At 36.8% G+C, this 19,391-nt stretch overlaps 2 protein-coding genes and 1 long non-coding RNA gene across 7 annotated transcripts in view; 2 read left to right on the top strand and 1 right to left on the bottom strand.

Moving 5' to 3' along the window:
• Window positions 1-1,886: 1,886 nt before the first annotated feature.
• sgk2b (serum/glucocorticoid regulated kinase 2b) lies at window positions 1,887-10,105 on the bottom strand. Of its 5 annotated transcripts, none has more exons than XM_046833738.1 (13): window positions 9,967-10,105; window positions 5,983-6,149; window positions 5,746-5,821; window positions 5,165-5,231; window positions 4,873-4,913; window positions 4,735-4,792; window positions 4,520-4,603; window positions 4,308-4,439; window positions 4,020-4,132; window positions 3,215-3,434; window positions 2,979-3,134; window positions 2,812-2,901; window positions 1,887-2,697 (listed from the first exon to the last, which is right to left on the bottom strand). In XM_046833738.1, the coding sequence occupies exons 2-13, from the start codon at window positions 6,047-6,049 to the stop codon at window positions 2,554-2,556; spliced, it is 1,248 nt and encodes a 415-aa protein (XP_046689694.1). In that variant the 5' UTR covers window positions 6,050-6,149; window positions 9,967-10,105; the 3' UTR covers window positions 1,887-2,553. The 5 variants fall into 5 exon arrangements, with proteins under 5 accessions (XP_046689694.1, XP_046689696.1, XP_046689697.1 ...); XM_046833740.1 differs by having other exon boundaries at window positions 4,873-4,910; XM_046833741.1 differs by lacking the exons at window positions 5,983-6,149; window positions 9,967-10,105 and adding an exon at window positions 8,020-8,102 and having other exon boundaries at window positions 1,888-2,697.
• LOC124375413 lies at window positions 7,724-8,491 on the top strand. Its single transcript, XR_006923683.1, has 3 exons — window positions 7,724-7,829; window positions 7,957-8,278; window positions 8,383-8,491. It is a non-coding gene; the product is annotated as an uncharacterized LOC124375413 (long non-coding RNA).
• A 4,211-nt stretch (window positions 10,106-14,316) lies between the features above and the next one.
• ptpn3 (protein tyrosine phosphatase non-receptor type 3) overlaps window positions 14,317-19,391 on the top strand; it is a 33,687-nt gene continuing 28,612 nt past the window's right edge. Inside the window, exon 1 of the mRNA XM_046833691.1 lies at window positions 14,317-14,782. The gene's annotated coding sequence lies outside the window, so the exon portion shown is untranslated. The remainder of the gene's footprint in view (window positions 14,783-19,391) is intronic.

Raw genomic sequence — 19,391 nt, 5'->3', positions numbered from 1 at the left:
TAGAGTCTTTTATATACATAAAATAGGAGTTAACATGGCAGTATCAAAGCAAAATGCTAAAATGGCCAGGAATATTATTCCTGTGTGCCAGAAGAAAAGTTTTTTTAATTCCTGTTATGAGGCAAATTTGAGCAAATCCCACAAATATGATTGAGATCTGGGGAATTTGAAGGCCACGTCAACATTCAATTCAATCTAATTAGTATATCATTATTTTTTACAATAGACATTGTCTCAAAGTAGTACAGGCAGTCGTCGACTTACGACCTATGCCACTTACGACCACAATCGCTAGCCGCGGCGTACGACAGTAAGAAACAAAATGGTGTAGAGATAATACAAATGGCATAAAATGAAATATAACAATAATGAAAGAAAACTATGATAAAATACTACTTAAAGATTTTTATAACATAATTTCACAGTACTGTACATATAGCCTACTCTACTTACGACCAAATCGTGTTACTACCGGTCTGTCGGAACCAACCGTGGTCGTAAGTCGACGACTTCCTGTATATAAAAGAATGTGGATGTTTATTGCATATAAGGTAATTTCTTATAATTGTTTATTCCTGATGAGTCAGTGGCGTCTGTGGCAAGGAAAAATCTCCCTGAGATGCTATGAGGAAGAAACCTTGAGAGGAACCAGACTCAAAAGGAACCCATCTTCATCTTTGTGGCACCGAATGTCCATTTATTTCAGTTACATTGTTGAGGTTTGTAGTAATAGGTGCATAAATGCTAATCTATTCATGCAACCTGTGGTCCTAAACTATTGTGGTAGACTGTTAATATTAATTACAGTCTGAAACAATCCTCAAAGTTCTTGAGTTGCCCGGTGGTTTGATGGATCTTTAAGCTGTAGGTGTGGAACCATCCCCAGCTGCACAGAGAGGAAGACCCCATCCAGAGGTAGGACATCAGGATGAACCAGGCAGATCCAGAGAGAAGAAAGGACAGAAAAACTGTTCACTGGAACCTCAGAGGCATGTTTATTAGAGAGAGCGAGAGAGAGAGAGAGAGAGAGAGAGAGAGAGAGAGAGAGAGAGAAAGATTTGACAGATATGAAGACAGATATGAAGACTATTTAACTGTTTAAGGACACTATACAGTGTGATAAGGATGTGAGAAAGATCTAAGACCTAAGGAAGATCTACTGACAAAAGGTTAGACTCAAGTTCAGTCTAAACTTGAACACTGAAACCATATCCTAAACACTAACTGGAATGCTTATTTTTGAGCTTGCGCTCCCCCTAGACAATTCTTGCAGTGTGCCAGGGAGGATTATCCTGCCGAAAGAGGCTAATACTATAAGGTAATATTGTTGCCCAAAGCTTCATGCTGCCTCTGCGGGCATGCCTTCTGTACATAGTGCATGCTGAAGCCATGTCCTCCTCACGTAGTTTAGACACACACACACCTGGTCATCAACATTCAATAAAAATAAAAAAAATCATCAGACCAAGCTACCTTTTTCTGTTGCTCCATGGCCCAGTTTTAATTTTCAAGTGCTCACATTTAGTGGTGGACATGGGTTAGTATGGGCACCCTTACCTGTCTGCTGCTATGAAACCCAACACACAGCAAGCTGTAATGACTGCATCTCACAACTCTGTTCTGTCACAGACATCATTTATGGTTTTAGCAATTTTTACTACAGTAGCTTTTCTGTGGGATCGAACCAGACCGTTAGCTTATACTCCCCACATGTATTAGTGAGCCTTGGGTGCTTAGAACCACATTCATATTCACAGTTGTCTTTCCTAAGACCACAAGAAAAAAGTGGCCTTGGTAAGTACTAATTACTGCACACTGTCAACACTCGACAAGACCTGTTGTTTTGAAGATGCTCTAACCCATTTACAATTTGGCCCCTTGTCAAAGATCCTGACACTTGCTAATTTTTCCTGCTTTCAACACATAAATGTCAAAGAACAATTCATTTGCTGCCTAATAGATTTCACCACTTTAATGGTGCCATTGTAATGAAATAATCAATGTTATTCAATTCATCCATCAGTGGTTTTAATGTTATGGCTAAACAAAGTCAGTTAGCAGAAACTTTAATACCAACTGATAACACATATTTTTGTTGTTGTTGAAAACATCATTTAGGAAATTGTTTTACATTTGACTAATGCACAATATTAGGATATTAAAAATAAATAAATAAATAACTCAATTAATTAATTAAATGAAGAAACAAATCATTGCAGAATTTATATACAAGTATGTAAATATAGTTCTAGTGTAAAATATATAATGTGACACAATCTTCCAAAAGTAAATGCCAAATAAACCATACAAATATAAAAGAAATTAAATAAAGAAAATGAACATAGTTGATTCACTGATTTCAGTATTAAAAAGAGATTGACAGCAGTGCAGCAGAAATACAGTGGTCCATATGGCATAACAAATAAGTAAAAATAATAAGAAAATACTTTTAACATAAACTTTTAGGTAAACATCAGTATCCACTCAGAGGTATAATCATGGTCAGTTTTCCAGGAGGCAGGTTTGATTTCACATTGTTGATCATCATCTCATCTACATTGTTACCGATGAGATGTTTTCACTCGAGTAGCTGAAGCCAGGGAAGATTACTTCAGTCTCCTCACACACACCCAGAGACTCTGGGACAGGAAGTCTTGTGAATGCAGGGTTAATGTTTGTCAGGTCATCAGGGCCAGACTGATAAGGATAAAGAGAAATAAACAAACCTAAAACCGCTAAACTGCTAAAACCGGCATATATTTATTTTAATTACGTACAATGATCAGTTTAGATTTATTTTAATAAACTCACCAGTGAGGGAACGAAAGGAGGTGGGATTTTCTTTGTCACAAGATCATCCCAATGGATAGAGGAAAAGAATGAGTGCTGCTTCAGCTCATCCTAAAAGGTGACACAATGTTACTAAGCCAGTGAGTAAATGTGTTGCAATTCTTGCTGTTGCATGTGTACAGATTTACCATGTCACGTTTAGCTCCAAGTCTCTTAGATCTGTCTTTGTTTAGCAGCCTTTTGAGAAAATCTCTTCCAGCCTTGGATACTCCAGGCTTAAGGACCAATGGCTGATAAATGATATTGCCTAACATCTTTATGCGGTCTGCATTGTAGAAGGGTGGCTAGAGAGAGACAGATGTCCATTAGAGATAATTTAATGCACATCATGTGGTTTATTTTACTGCTATGTTTTTTAACTCACCAGACCATAAAGCATTTCATGCAGAACAGCTCCAAGCCCCCACCAGTCCACGGTACGGTCATACTCATGCTGCTGGAGAACCTCAGGTGGCAGGTATTCAGGAGTTCCACAAAAGGTTTTGGTGGTCGCACGTCCCACTATGCCCTCTTTACACAAGCCAAAGTCTGTTAGGACCACGTGGCCTTCAGAGTCGAGCAAGATGTTCTCTGGCTTCAGGTCCCTTCAACATAAAAGAACAGGTATGTGACCTTATTGTGGGGAATTTATATGCGCATTTACTTTGTGTACATATAAGTGCTTCTCAGCATTAATTGCCAGAACTGTCCTCACATTGGCCCATATACAGAGTTTGTCCAAAAGTTAATAATATGTAGTTCAAGACACATTTTCCTTATCAGAGATGAGGTTTTACAATGACGTATAAACCAGCAGGGTCAGGTCTTATGTGTAAAGGGCTAGTGGGTGCAGGTTTTCATTCCACCTAAGCAGTAGCCACACCTTAGTCTACTGAAAGAAACTAATTCAATAGGTGGAATTAAGTGTAGCTCCTATGTGAATGGGATTGGTTACAACTGGTCAACAGCACCACTTAAACGCAAGCACCATTCTCTAAAATAATAAAAATCAGGTATGTGTCAGCACATTCTATTATATTATGTGCTGACACCTCAGTTCTGAATATTTCTCAATGACAGGAAATTGTGAACATTCTGCTGGGCTTTATGAGGACACACATGGTCATGCAGCACGTGTGTGTGTGTGTGTGTGTGTGTGTGTGTGTGTGTGTGTGTGTGTGTGTGTGTACCTGTAGATAATGTGCAGTGAATGTAAGTGTCCAAGTGCACTGGCTATTTCTGCAGCATAGAATCTGGCTCTGGGCTCCCTGAACACACGTTCTTTTTGGAGGTGGTAAAAGAGCTATGAACACACACACGCACACACACGCACATAAACACACACACACACACACACACACACACACACACACACACACACACACACACACGTCAGCACTATAGTCAAACCTGCCATTAGTTTTAATATATCATCATCAGTTGGTAAAGTGTGTGTGTGATTGTGTTTGCAAACACACCTCTCCACCACTTGCATAGTCCAATACAAGACAGAGCCTCTCTTTGGTCTGAAAGCTGAAGTGAAGTCTCACCAAGAAAGGATGATTCACAGTTTTCACTAGCACGTTACGCTCACATAAGATGCTTCCTTCCTGTTAGGAACAACAGAGTCAAAATGCACACAAAAACACAAACAGCACACAGCCTGTGTAAGCCACATAGAGAAACTTACTGCTTCTTTCTTCAGGATAATGTCCTTTTGCAAAACTTTGACTGCATAGTATCTATTGTTCTCCTTATATTTTGCTAAAAGAACCTAGACATGGAGAAAGACAAGAAAGGACTGGTAAAACTCTATTAAAGCATTTTGACATTATAATTTAATTGACATTTAAACTTAATAAAAGCTAATTATAATTAAAAAGGTTTAAAAATATTTTTTTTTACCTTGCCAAAACTGCCTGTTCCAATCACTTTCAAGTACTCAAAATCTGCTGCCGAAACCCTGCATACATAGAAATATATATATATATATATATATAATGTAAGGTCCATGTCCTAATAAAGGGTATATTGCCTACTTACTGAGACTGTCGCAGCTCCTTTGCTTTACTGGTGAAGCACTGCTTTTAGAGAACAGAAGAGTAGATGGGGATGATATTAAATAGACGACATTATGCTGTGAATTGTACAGGAATCATGGACTCTATTTAAGATTTCAGGCCACATTTCCACCTACATGTCTGCAATACTATGAATCCAAGGACTCTCATTGGAAAAATTGAACCTCGTGTTTCCTGTCTATGTAAACTGTAACTCAAATTTGATACGCCTTCACGGTAAAAAGAGCTGAGGAGATCCTATGAGTTTCACTTACTGCAGCTGCTGCAGATTCATCAGACAAACTGGCTTCTGGTCTCAGAAAACACTTTAAATCCATACTCCTGGGAAAGACAGAAACCTACTATTAGTGCAATCCAGCAAGCTACAAGACATTATGCATTTTTCTTAACAACACTGTATGAGGATTTCTCTGCATGCAACATTTAAAGTTTTAAAGATACACACAAACACAAAAACTAAATATTTTATCTGCCTAAATGCCGGTGGCACAGTACAGAATCTTCCCAAGTATGAATTAAAACTCGAACTGTACTATATTATCGTATAGGAACCAAGACTAGTCTCAAGTCTAATTTGTAGTAGTCTGTAAGCATAAGCACAATCTAAACTATACTGCCCACTACATAGATTTATTTTACTGCCTAGTGCACTTTTAAGGAGGAGCAATGTGTTTGGGACTGAGCCGAGGTCATGTTCTTTAAAGTTAAGAGTCTGACCTCACAAGGCAAGTGTCTATATTGAGGGTTACATAATAAAAGTGAAATGTTTCCTTATAATAAAGAAAATAAAAAATGATCCTTATAATTAAGAAAATAATTTTAAAATAAAACTTACTGTTGATACACTGGAACTTGGGTCCCAAGTTTCTGTAGCAGGTCAGTTGAACTGTTTTTTCTCTCTCTGATCAAAGCTATAAAAATAAAAAGAGAATCGAGAAAAAAAGGTTTCAAGGTTTCAAAAATTAAATAAGTCAACAGTTAAACTCAAAAAGAAACAAAAAACAACTTCATATGTTATTAAAGTTATAGAAAAGTTAAAAGAAAGTTTGAAAAAACTGGTTGTTTAACCCACCAGCAAAGTATGAGATTATCCCCTTCATTTTGGCGTATGTGACAGGCCTCCTGCTCGTTTTCACCATACTGAGTTTCAGCTAGAGCGACTGAAGTGTCTGAATGAACTGGCTCTCGCTCTACTGGTCTGCTCTGGTTCAGTGCGACTCCTGATGAAGAGGTTATTTTCTGCTGGGCACGTGGACATTCGATGAACTCATGACGTCAAATGAGGTTGTGTAGTCACTATGAGCTGCATTCTCTCTCCCTCCCTCCCTCCCTCTCTCTCTCTCTCTCTCTCTCTCTCTCTCTCTCTCTCTTTCTCACTTGCATGGACAATGCACCTGTTATAGTGTGCAAATATGACAGGGGCGAAGAAAAACTAATGACTGTGCATATTTATTGTAATCATTAGAGTTTTTTCCTACACTGGCACTTTGCATTTTGTCACTTTTTAATTATGAACATTCTTCAAACATGTAAGTGCTTTGACAATATATATATATTTTTAAATAATACTACTACTACTACCAACGACAATAACTACAACAATATTAACACCCAGTGCCATATTTTTATGAGGTCAAAGGAACCCTGAGAACCCTGAGAACCCAGAGCAAACCCAAATTCTGTACAACAAACTGAGCATGTGATCTGAGTGGGCATTTGATCTGTAAGGCAGCAATAACCACTTGGCCACCATGCAAGCAATAAGGCCATTCATGTCGTGCATATTTTCACTGTGTGTGTTTAAAACATGAGAATTTCACCGTCCTGAAAAGTGCAGTTTCTTGACCCTTCTCTCAGTCAGGGTTTTACAAAGGTCCTTATAGGACCATCTAAGCACCTATACTATATTAGTGATTTTGTTTAGAGGAGACGAAAGCAATGCAAATTACTCAACTTGTTTTTAATCAGTATTGCATTTGGGCTACACCTTGTGTGAAAGAAACCCAGCCAAGTAATTGACTATACTCATATATAATCATTTACCTAATTTTAATATAATATAATATAAACAATTTAAAGTAGGCTGCTTATAATAAGTTCATATAGATTGCTTACAGTAACATTATTTCACCACAGTACATCAAATGAACTTAATTTATGTGACCTAGTAGGCATGTTTTTTAATATTATGAATAAAATAAATTATATTTTTAAAAAAAACTTCACATCATTAAATTGTAAACAGTTATTTCATGAACAGCGTTAAGATACATGAGGCTACAGTGGAATGTAAACTTAAAAATCATGATAAATTACATTTTTCTCTGTTTGCTACAAAGGTTTAGGGCTGCAATTGCCATTAACAGTTTTGCATTCAAATGTCCATAACCTCAACAACCTTAGCAATGATTAAACTATAATGAATGGACATTCGGTGTCACCCAAATGAGTATGGGTTCCTATTTTAGTAAGGTTTCTCTCACGTGTTATTCTTCATACCTTATGCTTATTACATAATAAACTTACAGGCACTAATTTATGATGGTAAAATTTATGTTAACAATTTTTAATAGATTTTTTTGTATTTTGTTGTCCTATGTATACTTTTAGGATGTGCTTCCAGAGCTTTGCTTCCAGGTGCTCAAAATAAAAATAGATTGGACCTAATTGGACCTATGAGTGAGTAGTCTGGGCCATTATTTGTGCAACCGATAATTAAAAGGTGTTTCAAATCCAATTTCTTGGTTTAAAGGCTGTTTAATATTCCACTTTGGACAAACCTTTAAAACCAAAGGAAAATCAGGAAAGGGCTTTGAAAACAGAAGAAAGAAGTTTGGAAAAGTCATTATCTGAAACAGAAATGTCTCTATGTACCCACATTTTTAATAACTGGCCAATATAACAGGGTTTTAGGAAAGGGTAAATCTTACTCTTTGTATGCTGTGTGGAGAGGCTGTTTTTTTATTTCTTTTTATAAGCAGTTTTGGTTAACGTCAGTAAGATATGGGATGCTGCTTATTTATTTTTTATTTTTTTTGTCTTTTAGGACCATAGGACTTTTACAACCGTTTGTAACAGCTCATCAAGCAACATCTGTTAAAAATATTACCTGGATCATATCAACTTCTGTGGCATGATCTTTACTTGGAGACCTAAATCAGCAAGATCGCTGTCAGCAGGAGCCTTGGTTCCTGAATTATTACTGCTCTGGCCAGAACTGATTCAGGATTGGGCTTGAGTTTAAATGAGAAATTACCTTTTATTTAATAGGTCCTGACTTGTCTGATCTGCACATGTCTCTAATTGTATTTTAAATTAGAAAGGTGACATTTAATTAACTAAAAAACAAACTCCAGCAGAAGCTAAAGGTAATTCACTATAAACTAATATATAAACTATTAATCTACATAAACCTATCATCTAGTTTTTCATTAGTTGCTAACTCTATTGCACTTGCTCTTGTGGTGCCCAGGGCTACTGTGCTGCAGGCCTGAAAACCCATCTGTGAAATAGCAACTACTAACATGCCTCTGTCTAAACTGTGATTAAACTTATTTTTTATTAAACACATAAAGCTTCTATAGATATATAAAAGTACATTTTTGTTACTAAATTTATTTCGATAAATGCAGAAGATTATGAATCAATGCCATAGAAATGCACAGAGAGAACCTGTCCAATAGTGGTGACACTTGCTAACCATGTTCTATTCTTATAAATTATGTGTTCAGGACAACTACTTGTTATCCAAATGCTGACGCCCTCCCTCACCCAAAAAACCTCCTTAGTACAAGAACATGGTAACCTTGCTTTAATGTAATTTTATAGGTTTCATAACTGTCATGCCCACCTGTCACCACAGTCTCTCTCTCTCTCTCTCTCTCTCTCTCTCTCTCTCTCTCTCTCTCTCTCTCACTCACTGACACACACACACACACACACACACACACACACACACACACACACACACACACACACACACATACATACATACATACATACATACATACATACACACACTATTGAATAAGGTAGGTTGCATGCTTGCAATTTGCTAAGATGTACTGGAGAATCAAACAAAAAAGAAAACAGACTAAAATTTGTTAGTGATACGTTTAACATTTTAGATTTTTGCTAAAAAAAAAAAAATAAAAAATAGAGGGCACTTTAATACAACAAATATATATATTTTTTCTGCTCAGTAATCAAAACTGTAAGAAAGAAATGTATCATTATCCAACATACCTTTTATTTATACCTACATCCAGAATTACTGTTGGAGGACACGATGTTCCTATTCTAAAATGACAGATGCTAGAAGATAAGAGTTTATATTTGATCTGATGGAGGTTGAAGTTCAGTTTGAGTTTACTTCTAACTTAGAAAGACAATACTCAGTTGCAGAAATGTGTAATGTGTGACCATGTGTAAGCGGATATTATATTATTAAAATATAATCGATACCTTGTGTAAGATATGAGTAAAAATAATTTTACTTAATTATTAATCTTATTTAGTGTTCAAGTCTAGTTAGGCAGAGCATCAGCTACAGGTAGAACGCATTTCTTATAGTGAGTCTGCCTTTATTCTTACAATTATGTGTATTTTATTGTTTTCTCTGCATGAGTTCAAAGAAGAACACAAATACTGAAAACAGAGTAAATGACTAAATATGTTAAATTCGTTCCAAATATCCAGAGTCTATCATCTGGTAACACTCTAACTAGGATCTAGCTTTTCAATTTAGAACTGCCACATATGGATGCCTTTGTATGTGGTAGCACTAAATTTTCACTTCACTTGAACTAGAGACCCAAACCTGTTCCAGCATGACAATACTCCTGTGTACAAAGCAAGCTCTGTAGATAGATATGGCTACCATAGACTAAAGTGAAAGCTTTTGTGTGGTTGATATAAAGCTCTAACCTCAACCCTACATTAGTATATAGATATTGTTATATAGAGATGTGGTAAATAATTTGGAACATGGCACCTTTGATTTGAACCTTCTATATCAAGTGACCACACATATCAAAACATCAAATATCAATGTTACCTCTTTGTTTGAGGCCTAGGTTTTGCCTGTGAAGACTGCATTTTTGTTAAAAAGGATAAACCAACATAAAGACCAAAGAGCTGTCTTTGGAAAAAAATTCAACAATCAATTTTAAAGCTGGGGAAAAAAGAAAGAAAATTCAATCAGAACAATTACACAAGCATTAGACATAGCCAATAAAAAAATTGAAAAACAACAGCAGTTGATGACAGCAACTTTGTGAGAGCTGTGAAGAAAACATCAGAAAAACAACATTTAGTCACATCAACAACCTGAAGGGTGAAGGTATCAACCATTTAAGACTTTGAAATGGAAATATAACATAAAAAGAAAAACCATACACTTGTAAGGTAAGATTAGAGCTTCCAAAGAAATACACAGATGAGCCAAAATGGGAGAGAAGTGTCATGACTTGGATTTGCTTCTGAAATAAGCTCACACATTTTATTGATGGTGTAACTTGTATAGATAGATAGCTTCAGGAAGATATATTTATATTTATATACACAGAGTCTGGACCTCACCTACTAGTTGAAAAGAAATTAAATGGAAAGCTGACTGAGCCCTAGGCCTCCTCACTTTATATCACTCCCTGACATCACTGATGCTTTTATGGCTGAATGAACACAAATCAATGCAGCCATGTTCCAAAAAGGAAGAACTAAATCAGTAATTACTTGTGAAAAACACATACAGCTGCAATAGTCATGTGTCCACAAACCTTTGGCCATATAGTGTTTTTGTGATGCAGTACATAGATTTAAAAACAACATTTATCTCATCCTTTTCACACACCACGTAAGTAGTTACAAAATTGTTATTTATAAGGCTATATTGCTCTGTCATAGGTGACTACTATCCCAAAATTAAAAATGACCCACCTTGCAGTATCCGCTTTGAACGCTAGAGGCGCTAGAGGCTGTTACACTTTCGAAAAGAGATGATAGTTACAGCTTTCTCCAGGGATTTGATATGGAACTGTATTTATTTATCGTACATCACGTTAAGAGATGGTTCGAAGTTGAAAGTTGAATTTTTAAGAATAACTTTGACTGTTTTGTGTGAATTTGCTCAAGATCAAACTCTGAAGGGTTTTATGTCATCAAATCACCCGTGTTTTTAACTGTTTTCTTGTGCACTATAATATTTATTATAAAACTGTCAACATGAATTTTTTTTACCTTTTTACAATTTTCTACATAATCTGTAAACGAGTATAATTTATTCAATTACTGTTCATTTACTTCTGGAATTCTGTAAAGCTGCTTTGTGAGGCCCAATTTTGAATCCACAATGTAAATAAAATTGAATTGAATAATAAGATGCTTTTACATTAGATTGCAGTGAAGCCCTTACACCAGACAATGTGCTATTTAAAATATGCAAAAATGTTTATTTAATTGGTCATAGATTCTTGCTAGAAACCCCCAAAATAAAATATGCATGCTATATTTTAGTGTGAGGCCATGACTTTAACAGAACAGAAAAAATATTAGGGTTTGTCATACACTGGTGCTGGTTAAAATCCAGACTTAATGAAAATTTGAACTGGCACTGAGCTCACAGGGGTCAGAGCGAGTGTGTGTACGAAGCAAAATTAGCAATCCAAAATGGATGTAACAGAAAAGGTGCAGAGATGACAAGCAAGTCCGGATAACGCGAGTGCACATTTGAGACCTTACATGCATATTACTAATTCATAATATAAGGAACATATTTTCTATGGTTTTAATCGGGATGAATCACATGATTGTCACGAGTTACCTCGTGATTAATCGTAACTTAATCACACATTTTTATCTGTTCTAAATGTACCTTACATGAATACTTTTCAAGTTTGTAATACCGTAATCAACATGGACATGGACAAATATGGATGCTTTATGCAAATATATGTTTATTATTCGTGAAACCATACTCAACATCAGCATGACCACAAAATATTTGTGTAAATGTTTTAAAGTAAATATTTTTTGTTAAGTTTTGTAAATCATCAGGACACCAAACATAACTTTTGCTGTTTCCACACGGAATGTTTTAATTGCCAGATGTGTGCATTATGCCGGATTTTGGTGTTTGCCCCATTAATAAAACAAATGTGTTTGCCCCATTAATAAAACAAATGTGTTTGCCCCATTAATAAAACAAATGTGTTTGCCCCATTAATAAAACAAATGTTTACTGATTACAAACTATTTTTCTGTGTTTATTTTTTGAATATGAGTAAATAAGGACGTCATAAATAAATGTGTCTTTCACTGAAGGTTTTCATTTTGACTCATATATTAATGTTTATTTATATAGATTGTATTTCTTATATTATGTCTGCCACTTGAACTTTGAGAATGATGTAAATCTTTGGTTTCTGAGGCTGGGAAATTCTAATTAAATCATCCTCTGCAACAGAGGTAGATCTTTCATTCCTTACAAGGCATTGACAGTCCTCGATATTTCTTGTTTCATAATAGCGTTTGATGGTTTTTGGATAGTGCACTTGGGGTTACATTTAAAGTTATTGAGTTTTTTAATTTTTATTAACTAGCCTTCATTTCATATAATAATGATAAACTATATTTTTTCCTTCCAGTTAAAAACTGAGTGTTTCTTGCCATAATATGGATTTGGGAAGTAGTTGTAGTAGCACTAAAAGGGGCTACTGACCGTGTACTTACCCTTTCCTCTGTACAAGAAAACTGATGGTCTAACGCACATTAAAAAGGCAAGAAATCTCACACCTGTGAATTAAAAAACATTCCAGGTGACTAGCTTGTGAATCTGATGAAAGAATGCCATGAGTTTCCCAAACTGTCACTAAAGCTAGATGTAGCTACTTTGGACAAACTAAAATATAAAACATATCCTGAATTGTTTCACACTTTTTTGTTTGCTACATAATTCCATACGTGTTTTTATTGTTTGGATGTCTTCAGTATTAATGTAGAATGTTAAAAATAATAAAAAATAAAGAAAAAACTCTGAAGGAGACAGTGTGTCCAAACCTTTGACTGGTGAGCGTATGTATACAGTAAAGATAGACAGACAGACAGACAGACAGACAGACAGACAGATAGACCGACCAACCGATAGATAGATAGATAGATAGATAGATAGATAGATAGATAGATAGATAGATAGATAGATAGATAGATAGATAGATAGTCTCAAACAGCATTAAACAGATAATGTGGTGAAAAAAATGAATAAGATGTTCTTTAGAAGTGTACGTTTGTCCCTGATGAGCGAGCCGGTAGTGACTGTGGCAAGGAAAAACTCCCCGAGATGGCATAAGAAAGAAACCTTGAGAGAAACCAGACCCAAGAGGGACTGAATGTTCATTTATTACAGCTGAACGATGTTGAGGTGTGCAGTGATGTGATCTGAAGCAAACTGTAGTCCTGAGTCAGTGTAAAAGACTGTTGACATTAACTACAATCTAAATCCATCCTCAAAGCTCCTGTTCTTACTCCGTAATTTGATGGATCCCCAGGCTGTAGATAAAAAACCATCCCCAGCTGCACAGAGTGGCCTCCAATCGAAGAGAACACCATTCAGAGGCAGACCAGGACGAAGTGGACAGATCTGAGGGGGAGAGGGGCAGGAACAGTGGTCACTGGAACCTCAAGAGCATGTTAAACTTGACTGAGAGAGAAAGAGAAAGAGAGAGAGAGAGAGAGAGAGAGAGAGGGTGACAGGAAGAGAAGGATATGGATTATTATGTGCCCTTATTGTTGTATGAAAGTTAATGTCACTGTGCAGTTTGGATTCCGGCAAGACTCGCTATGGCACCATAAATAAAAGGGAGAGCTAGAAGGTAACACAGACATGAGGGATCTCTGGGATAAGAGATGACCCACCACACAACCGTCAACAAACCTGAGTGAACGTGTAAGAGTGAGGGGACGACATCATACAAATATCCCAGTTCAGCGAACACTATATATCCATGATCCCTCCAGATCTGCTCCTTTATCTAAAAAAAAAAAACTACTTATAAAAGACGTCTAAATAAATGTTTTCAGCCTTGACTTGAACACTGAGACTCAGGTGTAGAAGTAGTTTGAGATATTTAGTTTAGGTCATTGGTTGAGAATCTTGAACATTTCCAGAATTCCTAACCACCTAGCTGGAGCTTGTAGCCCAAAGGAACACACTTAGCAGGTCAAACACCTTTTGTGTGTCATTCAAATAAGACTTGTCAAAACAAACATAATTAAAAACAATGAGTTTAAAAACATGAGTGAGGAGAGGGCCAATAAAAAGTGTACATACATACATACATACATACATACACACACACACACACACACACACACACACACACACACACAACTGTCATATTGCACATAAAGTGTTTGTGCCACTGTTTATGTTCAGGTAGACATAGGCGGGGCTTGTGGACTCCAGTGAGCCAGCGCCCTGTGTCGAGCACGCGCACCTTCACGTTCCTACCTTTTTAATGAGAGTATAACGTAATAAAGTACAAGATGTCGGCCGTAGCTGTGCTTTTATTCATGGAAGCATTAATGCACTTTAGTTGATAGAAAAGACGAAGAAAAAAAGGCATCAGCGTTAGACTGAATCTGAGTGCAAGCGCTCGCGCGAAGTCAGATAAATGAAGCGCGCGCGCGGTGACGCCTGAACCGTAAACTCCCGAAGGAAGCCGTCAAAAAAAAAAAAAAAAAAACCTCCGCGTTTTCCCGGAAGTTTACCAACACCTGCGACGACGCCGCTCGCTGAAACATGGAAACATCTGGCTTTTCGCACGGGATGTCTATACAACATAAAGCAGAGTGACGAAGTGGACTTCCAGACCAGGGTAAGTCTTTTCAAATGGACTAAACTCGAAATAGTCCTTTAGGACCCTATCTATAGCTTCGTGCTAAAAGTACATTCCTGATTAAGCGCCCTATCAGCTTTTATATGGCGTCTGTCGAACCGAGCTAGTTTTTTCACCCCCTTTAAAATACATTAAAAATATAAAAGTAGGTTGTAGCTGTTGTTTGAGTTGTTGAACGGCTCGGCCAAAGCAAACTCTTCGTCATGGAGCAGAACATGCTGAAGGCGTGGTTGGCTCGTTCCAATTAGAAACTATGTACATGGGGCTGAAGTCCAAACCGTTTGGATCTCTAAATGTAGTGCGCTAAAAAGGGTGATAGAAAACACTTGGTGCAGTGCGCGTATATAGGGGACAGGTGGGTATTTGGGATGCGGTCGTAGCCTCGGAGTGCTTTTTTGAAATTCATGGGAAACTGATTGATAAATATTCGAAGCTGTTTGTGATCAGTTAAGAATGTGATTGGAATTGTTTACTAATTTATGTAGCGTATGTTGCTGGTCACTTGGCCATGACTGATTTGTGGCAGTGGTGATTCAGGCTCTGTTTTACTGCTCATACGATCAGGGGTTCAACCCTCAGTATCACGCCTTGGTTGGGCTCTTGAGCGAGGCCCTTAACCCTATTTCCTTCAAGGGTGCTATACAATGCCCAACCCTGTAGCCTGACTCCAGCCTCCTGACAAGATGGGATATGTGAACATTTTCAATTTCCCTTTGGGATTAATCAAGTGCCCTGAACAGGATATCAGGTTTCCTATCAGCAGTGTTTGTCTAAAGATTAATTAGCAATGAATTCTAAAAGTTCCTTTGGTATTCAATAATACACACAATTATCAAGAATCCACTTTGTCATAAGGACCTTACCCAAGATACCTAATAAATGCAGGTTATTGCACACTGGCTTTCATGTGACACTATATTTTTGGTTTTGTCACTGTAATAGCTTAACATAAAGGAAAAATCCACTGTGAAATACTTTTATTTAATTTTCAGGTTTATAAAATAGTGTGATTTTTAGTGGTGTTTAGAATGAAGTTTTTTTCTTTTGTTGATTTTATTGATTAGAACTATTTTCGCGATTATTTACAGTTCTCGAGATGATCCACAATGCTGTTCGATGATCCCCTGATAATGGTGCCAGTGGTATTTAGCCCTCGTTTCATCTCTGTTTAAAGACAACGATGCGGCAGCGCTGTAGTGCTTTAAGTCTGTCCTGTAAATGAGTTGAGTATCTTATCATATTCGCTATATTAGCAAACATTTTGTAACTGCCTGACCACCATACTTATATTTTCTGCCTCTGAGGTCATCTAACATTTTTTCCCATTAAACAGCATTGGGACTGGACTAAATATATGTATCTATGGCATAAGTGTAGCAAACAATTGCTAAGTTCTCAAGGGAATAACAAAGACACTGCATCAACCACTAAATTAGTATTAAAATGACTAAGCAAAAAGTGGCATATACAACAAAATGCAAACATTGTGATGCAAATACAAATATTCAGTGTGATTTAAGGTGACGTTTTCCTTTAACAGAAGCATGTGTTTTTATACACATTACAAGGATTGAGAAGTAAAACCGTAGGAGATGTGAAAACACTGCTTTTTCAAGCAGCCCTGATAGCTTCCTTACTCGTACATGCACACCATTACGCACAAGCATTGTATGGCTGGAGAGTCTTGTATTTGCTGTCAAAAATCAGAATGTTTCACAACTAAAAGCAAGAAATCCAAAAAGCTCCCATTAGTGCATATCAGAATCATGGCCATATTAAGCATTGTCTGGGTATTCACTAAGGAGTAGTTAACTGCACATAGTCATTAAGTCTTTGTTGAACTGTTCTACTAGGAGGAGAGAAACAGGAAGGGGAGAACAGAGTGGGTGTTTTACTAGGAACACATTTTATTTGAATTTACATCTACATTCATGAGAAATTAGATACACATGGTGCAATATGTAAAAAGCTGGTTTTATTCATGCCAGTTATTTACTACTATTACTTCTCCTGCTGTACAAGGTAATAACATTAAAAGGTAATAAAATTCTACAACAAAATGTGTCAGTCCAAACTATGCCAAATACTACAACTAGTCTGTATGGATTTGCCCCAATGCATTGACATCTGATGAGAAATTGGTGCTCCATTGCCATTGAAATAGATCTTAAAGGTGTTAAGTGAGGTTTAGGTCAGGGCTTTATGAATGCACCTCCATATTCTTCCACATTATGTCTTCATGGAGCTTGCGTTAAACAAAGGCATGGTTATACTTTAACATGTCTTAGCTTGTAGGTCACAATAAAGAGAAATTCTAAATATGACACTATACAAAGTTTTTCTATAAAAATCTGTGCTTAAAACTAGCAGTTTGGGGAAGAGCCACACATTTGTGCCTGTTTATTATACTCCTAGCTGTCCTATGAATTTAATTTTATCCAATTTCTGTTATCTATTGATGGACATCAATCACCCTGAGATTCTTTGTTTAACTAAACATTCCAGACCCTGCCACAATCTTGGGTCAAAGTGGCACCAAATCAACTGCCAACTTACAATCAAAGAATTATTTTAAGAGGCGCAAATTTTTTATAAATCATAGATCATTTACTTGTCGATTTGAGCAGCGTTTCAATAAAATAAACCCCAAGATCGTCATTGTAAATTCTCATAGAATCTCTGTGTTCTGGTGAGACGTGCAAATGATATTTGTTTCCTTGAAAAACTCAAGTGTCTGTTATGACGACGTCATCAGTATGATCACCATCATCATGTGCCTGTCCAGACTGAGAACTTAACTCTTTCCATCTGATTTGCAGAACCACAAATTCCGTTTAGCAGTTTTTTCGTGTATGACTCCTAGTTTAGTTGTATGAGTGCATTTTTTCCCCTTTCAGGATGGAAAAAAACTATTTCTGTGGTAATCCTAATCCTTATTTTCATTCCTACCAAACAGAGAAAATATTTAGTTTGGTTTGATGGGCTGAAGGCAGTTCTCTCCAGAGTGGATATGAAAATACCACATTACTCATTTCTCCTTCATCAGTTTTATGTGTTAAAGACACAACAATGTCAAGAATCAATAAGGTATAAATGTTCACTTGTGATTGACGGAAGATTAGAGCTGCAAATGAGCAGTGCTCTAGGACGATGATTATGATGATTGTAACTGAAGGCAGATTTAGCATGATGAATCTTGGCCATGAATTAGCGGAAGTTATCTTTTATGGCGCCGCCCAGCCTGAATGCCATCAACCTCCACTCTTTCCCAAGAACCATGTTATGATATGCAAAACATTTCCAGAGAATTCATTAGCAACAGATATTTTGTTTGCTCTGTTTCTGTCTGAACTTTATTTCCTGCAAATAAATAGACTTGATATTAATGTCTGCCACATGAGTAACAGTTTCATGCTTATACAAATACAGTTATGTGAAAAGTTGCAACATTGAGAAGGAAAACCTGGACATGGTATCTACAGAGGGTGACGCTTGAACATCTTACACACTAAGTAATTTTGATCAACATAAAGCTAACATGAACAACATGGTAGCAAAATATTGGTGTACATGGACCAACCTCATTCACTAGTTTTCTATTTTACCATGTAGTCTAATATCTCAGTTCCTACAAAAAAAAAAAAAAGATAAAAAATATGTGGAACCTGGGGGTGGGGGTGGAGGTGGGTGGGAGCATTGGCATCAGCACAAGTTCAAACAAAACCAGTTCGGAAAAGTGAGTCCCAGGACAGGGTGTTTTTCTGAGTTTATATGGGTTTTTACTTCTCATAGACACCCCAGTTTTCTCCACTCCAATCACAGTCAGGACCCGAAAGGAAAAATGATGGCATCTTGTAAACACCCAGCACAGCTACGTATATTTACCGTGAGCAAAACAACTCAAAACATGTAATGTTTCCGAAAATCTTTAACGGCAAGAAATAAAACTGAATGCTGATTGTCCGTTAGAATCAGAATGAGCTGGATTCTGGAAGTGTTGAACTGATTAAAAGGGTTTTTTTTGTAATGTATTGATTCCATTTTCATTAACACAGGCCAGGGGAAAGTATTTTAGTTAGAAGATTGATTATTATATTAGAAGATATGTGGCTATTAGAATGTGAAATGAAAAAATATCCATGTCACAAACAAATAAATCTCCATCTGCTGAGGGCAGAATACATTTTCGTAATCAAGCACAGCCACGCTGATATAAATTAGCCAGTTGTCAGGCTGTGTGGTGTATCAACCTTTTATTTGTTGTTTTAGTTGTAAAAGGGCTGCAGATATCATCTCTGCTAATACCTGCTAGGCAGGTATTTTTCTGCTTGTATAGTAAACGTCCGCATGGTGGTGAATAAGTGAAAAATTCTTTATATTTGTGGCACTTGACAGACACCTTTATTCAGAGCGTCTCATATTTATCTTATCCATACAATAAAGCAGCTATGAGGTTCAGAAAATTGCTCCGTGGCCCAGGAGTGGCAGCTTGGTGTGGCTGGGATTTGAACTCATAACCTTTGAATCCAAAGTCCAATGCTTTAACCACTAAGCTGCCACCTCTTTATTTTCCTGGCCACAATAAATG

This window comes from Silurus meridionalis, chromosome 21 (genome assembly GCF_014805685.1).
Source record: "Silurus meridionalis isolate SWU-2019-XX chromosome 21, ASM1480568v1, whole genome shotgun sequence".
In the NCBI taxonomy this organism is placed as follows: domain Eukaryota; kingdom Metazoa; phylum Chordata; class Actinopteri; order Siluriformes; family Siluridae; genus Silurus; species Silurus meridionalis.
This window is presented reverse-complemented; position numbering and strand designations above follow the sequence as displayed.